Genomic DNA, 8,209 nt, shown 5'->3' with positions numbered 1-8,209 from the left:
AAAGATCTGGGTTGAAGGATTAGTTCCTATGCACACAAGAGCAAATAAGTATGAAAAGGGAAAACAAAACATTTGATTAAAGGACAAAATGCAAATTACATAACCATTAGCGATTTCAAACCGAGATGTTGAATCACTGTCTACATTCCAATCGATATGGTTTGATCACTGCACCGAGGCCAAGCAGAAACTTAGCAATCCTTTTTACAGTTTTACTCCACAAACAAATGATTTTAAGAGGCGTTAATGCAGGGAAGTGTTTTTTTTAAGTGCGCTTGACGACATTACGTTAAAACATGGCAAAAGGTTATTGAAATTCAGAAATCACACGTTGATAATTACCTGTAGTCCAAACATATTGCATTTTAATTTTTGTCTCGTTCAAATATATGAGATTGAATCCTACATTTTAATCAAGACTAAACCCGTTTTTAATAGATCACAGGTCTGTATGAGATCTCGGGAAGCCAGTACAATGATTAGATGTATAGAAAGTTTAAATGTGCCGGGCCACGCTTGTCGGCTCCCTTTTGTTAGGCTTGTCATAGAGTCTGCACGTTTTGTATTGCATATTGAGGAAATGTTTATCAATACTTTCGGAAGAATTACTTACTTTATAAACAAATTGAATGACAATTTTTTCGCCTAAGATTTGAACGATATTAAAGAGGTTAGGAAAGGGAAATTTATTACCTATTCACACAAAACAACATGCAAATAAATAATTTTATTGATACTTGGTGACAAACGAACTATAAACCATTTCAGTATTTTAAATATTTTGAAAAATTTAAAAATATAATTAGGTATTTCACATTATAAATAACGTTCCCCAGGGAATACCCTCTAAAATAGTTGTATACATTTTTATACCAAACAGATTTTCAGTGTATTTCATAAATGGATGTAAATACTTTGAAAATAATGTTGTGTAAAACATGGTTTTGATACAATGTACAAAATCGTCAAGATATTTGATAAAATCATCAAAATGGATATTATAAGCGTTCAAAAAGAAATATTAATTTAGATCGAGAGAGTACACGTTAAGTACTCAAAGCATGTGATTCACCGCCTGTGTGGTATAGCGCCTTGTAATTAACTAGATTATGACGAGACCGATCTTCTGACAAAAAAAAATGAAAAAATTCAAACATGGAGTTTACGAACGTGAATAGCAAGGATTTGAAATATCTCGTCAACAGCAACAGAAAGGTACTGTCTATTAGTATAAGTGCATCATTTATTTTATGCCATTACTTGTTGTGTAAATGGAACAATTAATAGTATTTGTAGTTAATTGTTAAAGATATAGGGATGCCCTTGTCTCTTTATCTCAACATGCAGACGAAAATTAATTCTAATGTTGTTTACGTCTAGCTATAAGATAAAAGATTTAGTGGAATATTATGATTAATTTATTTAAGGCTGAGGAAAACAATTATTCGGATGAAATAAAATCAATAGGAATAACACAACACGAACCAAGTAAAAAAAGCTCTTTGGTGTCATTTCTCAAAGATAAATTGTCGTTAAGGCCATTTATAAAACACTTGTAATCGGGGAAGTGGAATAAAATATGCTTGAGTAGTTCAGATTCAATAGAATTGTTCATAATTCTTAAAATACAGAGATGTAAGAAGTCATATTGGCCATATTAATAAACTGTGTGTTGAATGCACTGATGGTCTCTCTCTCTCTCTCTCTCTCTCTCTCTCTCTCTCTCTCATTTTTCTAGCCTTCTGTTTCTGACTTGATTTTGAAGCAATGAATACTGAAACATAGAAAGTAAAGTATCAGATTTTTTATTTGCTGTAACCTTGAATGTGATATCACAGGCGACAATAAAAACATCTAGATCTGAAATTAAACAAACCAATAAAATAGTAATATTACAAAATAGGTCACTGTCACTTTCCTCCCTCGTGATATCTTCAGGATGCAGGAATCGTTTTCCAGGTAACAGTTTGTTATTAACGGCTTATTATCTCTTCATGGATTCCCTAATTATCAAACCACATTCAGGGGAGCACGCAGCAAAGATCCATCATATAAGAAACCCTTTCAGTCACTAGTATTGGAAAATTATTCAATACAACATACTATGTTTAAAACAAGAATTTAAAAGAAAATAGTTGCTTATCGAAATATGAGAGGCAAGTGTCTTTGGGTAACACATTTTCTTTCATTGAATGTGGATTAAAACTCTGCGCTTGGCAAAGGATGTTTTACGTACATCGAATAGGTAAGGTGTCGTTCTTTTGTGATAATATCTATTTAACACGTCAGTGAAGAATTAAATTCATTCAAGCAACATAATTTTAAAAACTTTTGATGCTCTCACGGAATGTAAAATTTTATTTAATGAATGCTTTAAGGGACAAATTGAATGTGAAATATCTATTTACCCTGATAAAATATCTGAAATAACGAAAGTGTATTTAATAAAAAAAATTCCTATCATAATTTTGTTAAAATGAGGTTCTAAGTGACATATTATACATCTGATTTTTTCACTTCATTAAATCAAAACCCAAAACTTCAGCAATGAGAATGTTGCGGGAAAGATGGCCTGGATTTGTAAGTTTATTTTTTTTAAACTTTATATTTGGATAAATCGACTATCTGAACGAGTTTCAACTGCCAATGGAATTTTTTTTAAATATCAGAGAAGATATAATTCAACTTACCATTTAAAATTAAAATTTGGCAGGTTGGGGTATTTTTCTTTGTGATTTGTACTTTGTCAGAAAAATGCATTGATAGCTAATAAACATATGGTTTACCTTTTCAACTGCTCTTGTGGTAACTTACGATAACTCGTTTATTCTAATATTATTTCTAATAAACAATAAGCATATCCCTAGATCATAGATGGCTTCCAATGGGTAGAAGATTTTAACTTATTTAACTTTTTGAGTACGTTAGCATTTAGGTACATTTTAAATGGACAGAGGAAAAGTCACCACAAGAATAGATTTAAATACTTTAATGTTTTCCCCTATTTACCTATTTTTCTTAAAGATTACTTTTTTTTCAAAAAATGAAATTTTTCATCCGGAACTGTAAAGATCTTTGGAGGATTTTTGTCTGAGTAAATTGCACATTCTTGTGCATGTTATAATCGTGTCATGGTATAAGCAATGCTATATACGTAGTACGTACATGCAACAAAGATTTCTTATTACCTTTTTTACCTGTGTGTTTAATAGAATGTTTAGATATTCACCTTTGGTAAATAATACACAGTTTCCAAGAGAGACGGAGACATCTGTAGTTAAAATGCACAGGGAAAAAAACCATTATGTGAATAATTTGAAAACACCAGTATTTGATACACAACAATAAATGATAGAATGAACTTAGAAGATGGATATCTTAAAGACAATTGATAAATACAGGCCATTACGTACCTGTGGGTGCTCGGTCCTGGGATGGGAGCCGTGTAATGGGACAGGTCCCCCTGTTTAACAACCACATCCCCCGTGTGTTTTCTGTCACTATGCTTCAGTTGCCCGGGATCTACTTACCGTTATCATGGAGTTCCCAAATTCTGGCGGGTTCCATGGGCAGTACCAGAGTAAGTCCAAACCAAAAGTGGTCAAGATTTCGGTCTCAGTAACCATTGTATGTAAATTTGATTTGATGCAAGGTTTAGATTCTACCTTGTTCGAAATGTATCTGTTAAAATATGGGAAATGAGCTCAAAAACTATAAAATATACGCATTTTTGAAAATAAGGAGTAAATTGGCATAGGCAAGGTATTTTTTTTTCTTCCTCAGCATTAATATTCATAGTTTACAACAGTAAATGTATGTACGCTTTTGAATTGGAACGCTTAGTCAAAAGGATTTCTTTTTAGTATTTATTAACTAATATGATCGAGATTTTTTGAATATTGTATAAAACAAACACATTTGATATGTAATGATTTTTACGAACTCTCTATACAAATTATGCTTGTATGTATTAAAATGGGATTTGACAAAATCGACAATAAAGACCAAACTTTGATTCAATAGAAAAAGCTCGATAAGAATATACTTGTACCAATATAAGGCTTTTCCTGAGCAAAGCTAGACTGAAAAAGCAAATTGTAACTAACGCAAAGTCATGTTCACTAATATAGCAAATAGTAATGAAGTAAAAATAGTATATACTGGAAAAGCGAATTGTAACTACGCAAAGTTAAACATATAGCAAAATGTGATTAGATAATTTTTAACCATTACAGTGAATTGAAACATGACTGATACAGCGAATTGTAACTACGCAAAGCTAGACAGAAATGTAGACTGATAAAGCGAATTGTCTGTACGCATAGCTAAATTAAAACTAGAGGTACTGTGAGCGATGAGCTCACTAAATGATACCCCCCGCCTCCCATATGGTTATAACTGGTGAAAAAGTCCATGTTTTCCTGTGGCCGGGAAACCCAAAATATGTGTCGGATCAAAAAGTAAAATAGGAGGTGCACAATGGCAATATGTGATAAAGATTCTGTGAAAGTTTCATCAAATTTCATTCAGTGGTATGAGAGGAGTTGAGGATAAGAGATGGGTACCCCAAAGCGTAACAGACGGACGGACGGACAGACGGAAGGACACGGACAGACGGAAGGACGGACGGACAGACGTACAGACGGACGGAATTAACGATTACTATATACCCTCCCGCTTTTCAAGCGGGGGGTATAACTAGAGGGACTGTGGCCAATAAATTTACCAAATGATACCCCCGCCTCCCATATGGTTATAAAGGCAAAGTCCACGTTTTGCACTGGGAGACCCGAATTAAGTGTCAGATCAAAAAGTGAAATAGGAGGTCACAATGGCATCGTGTAATAGAAAATCTGTGAAAGTATCATTAAATTTTATTCAGTAGTTTATGAGGAGTTGCGGATAAGAGATTAGTGTTATTCAATATTAAAAAAATGGCCGTATTCATGTTTTCCTCTGGAAAACCCAAAAATATAGGTCCCATCAAAAAGTAACATAGGAGGTGCACAATGATACTATATAACAAAGATACTGTGAAAGTCTCATAAAATTGCATTCAGTTGTAAAAGCAGAGTTGCGGATAAGAGAAGGGTAAAGTGTAACAGACGAACCTACGGACGGACAAACGGACGTATAATAACAAACTTTAAAAGTAAAGCTAGACTGATGTAGCGTGTTGTAACTATGCAAAGCTAGACGCAAATAACGAACTGCAATATTGTAATGAGCAGAAGTCATTTGTATCTTTATTGCTGTCATCAGAATTTATTTTACATCTTAGGAAGGCTGGCATTTTTTTGTTAGCAAAGGTCGATAGACGTTTATAAGTATTTTATTTGCATTCTGTGTAATTTATTCTTCTCATGATTATCAAATGCACATTATGGGGATCAGACAGTGACGTTGGACATCCCAGCACAATATCGGAATCAAATACTCTTAGATTCACTGTTGGATATGGAAGGGAATTACCGCCAAAAGTCTATGTATCTTGCTTTTATTCTTATTTTGCCTACTTCTTTATGCTTTGTTATTGTTGTAATTATATGTCACTTTATTATTTTCATATTCGTCTTTATTACATTTCACTTTGACTTTTATCCCTCTTCATTTTGCCCTTACTTCTATGTTGCTTTATTCTTTTAAATTCATTTTACTTTCTTTTAAATTGATACAGTTTCTTAAATGATTATAACTATTACGAACGTTAACTCAATCACGCAAACAATGAAGCATATTCAATGAAGACGAATACAAGTTGTCCGAATTTAGTGCCGCATTATAACGCTAGGTGGCAGGGGTGTTCGCTAAGAGTGTTGGTAAAATTAGGTAAGCAAACCCGTGCCGGGGTTATTCGAGTTTTTTAAATTTTTTATTTATCAAACTTAATTTTTTAAAAGAACGATGTTTGTTACAGTTATAAGTCCAGGTATGTACCCGATACATGCCATTCCCTCGGAAGTCTCGCTAGATGGTAAGATTTCCCCTGGAAGACTGACTACATAGTGATGCTTCCTTCGGAAGACTATATGTACAGTGGGACTTCCCGCCGGGGAAGTTTCAATATATAGGTAGTCTTCCGTGGGAAATCTCGCTATATATAGCAATTCGCCCCCATTCCTAGCAACCCTTCCCCCGAATAGTTTTTTTAAATCGTAAAACAATGTTTATATATACTAACGTTTTCAGTTTTTGAAGAAAATTTATCCGTTCTATCAGGGACTACATGTATATACCAGTATATAAGTCCCTGGTTCTATATGAATAAATATTTAAATAATATCATTTTAATAGTTTTTTATTAATATTTTAATAGTGTTTAATAATTTTAAAATCATTTTAACCATTTAGTTAAACATAGATAATCTTCACGAGTACATATGGATAATGACTCCCCCCCCCCCCCCCCCCCCCCCCCGCAGTCCGCTGTCGCCCGCGTGGCACTGTGGTTACGGCGTTTGCTCTATATAGAGTCACGAAGTACAGTAGTAAGGAGTTGACCAGTACGTCGTGGGTTCGAATCCCACTATAGGATGTGGAGTTCGGTCCTTCGGATGAGATCTAGACCGTATTATCCAAAGTCCCGTGTCGCAGTAGGTACTGGCACGAAAAAAGATCCCTCACTGCTTAATGGCTATAAGTGCCGAGTGTATAGGACAAATTTGCAGCTCTCCACCGGCAAGAGGTGGCTTCTACATTTGAGTGAAAAATTCTCGAAAAAGAAATTATACAATGTACAATCACACCACCAAAGTCTCAATATATATACTGACTTCTGGGTGGACGACCTCCTATGGGTTAGTTCCATCGGTAGAGGAGAGGGTGGCCAAGTTTAAACATTTTCCTAATGAGGAGAGGGTGGCCAAGAAACATTTTCCTAAACGTAAGTTTTTACTACTGGAAAAGTTCATATTTTATTGCGAAAATGGATTGGAAACAAGTTGCCTTACAAGTTCCTCTCCATCCCTTTTAAATCCAAGTGATGCTAAATTACAAATCTTTTTACATGTTGTAAAAAATCTATGCAGTACTAATAGTTCTCTGTCAATTTATATATTAAAAGTCATGTACTTAGTGGCATATGAGTTCAAAATTTATTATCCCTAACACTTTTTGAAAAAAGTTAATTTATATATTAAAAGTTGACTTAGACCCCCCCCCCCCCCCCCCCCCCCTTCACCACCACCAATTAGAATTTTCGAGTTTTAAGATTTTTTTTTAGCTCTCCTGGTTGATGATAAACACGGTGCGTACTAAAGATATTTCTTTCTTTATTGAAAAGTGCTATTTTAATACAAAATATTAACGCAGAAAAAAAACGGGGTGTTTCTAGTATGCCTGGGTGCATGTAGTCTGGTTCCGACTTCGCCTTCCATGCGCGGATCTGGAGGAGGGGGGTAGGACCCCCTGGAATTAACAAGGTTACTAAAACAAGGAAAAAAGTTACCCCCCCCCCCATCCCCACTCCACGAAATAGAATTTTGACGTTTGAGCGAGTTTAGGTTTTTTTCTTCATTTTATGCTTGTCAAGAAAATTCTGGGATTTAATTTTTTTTACTTGGTTGCCCCCCCCCCCCCCGGAAAAAAATTCTGGATCCGCGCCTGCCTACCCATAATGCTCCTCACTCCTTTGCAAAGCCCTGTCCCTAGAATCACGCGCATCAGCAGTTACTATATGTCGTGAAATAAAGTTCAGTTTAGTGGAAGGTTCTGAAAAACAACCCAATTTATAATGGTTAGCTAGTATCAAAATATTTAACATTTTTATAACAATTAAACTGTAATTCAAATATCCAACAAATAACTTTATTAGAGTTATATTTTTCAGGCGAGAGAACAGTGACGTAGCATCGTTTTTGAAAGTGGGGAGGGGGGCAACAAGAGAACAAATATTCAAGCTACCCGGCTGAAAACAACTTGACAAGCGCAAAATAAACCCCAGGAAATTGTCCAAACTTGAAAATACATAGACGTCGGAGCCGGGGAGGGGGGGGGGGGGCGGCTTAGCCCCCACTTCTTTCCAAAGATAGACTTAGTATAGACATTGAACATTTTTACAGGTTTAGCCCCCACCCCCACCCCACCCCACTTTCCATGGACACGATGCAGTAAAGGTTTAAAATGGGGAAAGTGGTGGTATTTGGAAAAAAAAACTTTGGCACTGGAGTTCGAACCTTCAACCCACCCCAACCCCAGCCCTCCTCACGCA

The 8,209-nt window shown here is 35.3% G+C and overlaps 1 protein-coding gene across 3 annotated transcripts in view; it reads left to right on the top strand.

Moving 5' to 3' along the window:
* The first annotated feature begins 902 nt into the window (after positions 1-902).
* Positions 903-8,209, top strand: part of LOC134253306 (echinoderm microtubule-associated protein-like 2) — a 32,203-nt gene continuing 24,896 nt past the window's right edge. The window contains exon 1 of one of the 3 annotated variants that reach the window (XM_062735827.1): positions 903-1,215. In XM_062735827.1, the coding sequence (XP_062591811.1) occupies positions 1,156-1,215 (60 nt within the window). In that variant the 5' untranslated portion in view covers positions 903-1,155. Of the gene's footprint in view, positions 1,216-2,117; positions 2,246-3,415; positions 3,581-8,209 lie in introns of those variants that run through there. The other 2 variants (XM_062735828.1, XM_062735826.1) reach the window with 2 other exon arrangements.

The sequence above is a fragment of the Saccostrea cucullata genome, unplaced genomic scaffold (genome assembly GCF_032062105.1).
Source record: "Saccostrea cucullata isolate Sc308-1 unplaced genomic scaffold, CSIRO_AGI_Scuc_v1 ctg176, whole genome shotgun sequence".
In the NCBI taxonomy this organism is placed as follows: Eukaryota; Metazoa; Mollusca; class Bivalvia; order Ostreida; family Ostreidae; genus Saccostrea; species Saccostrea cuccullata.
Note: the sequence above shows the minus strand (reverse complement) of the source record. Positions and strands in the feature narration are given on the sequence as shown.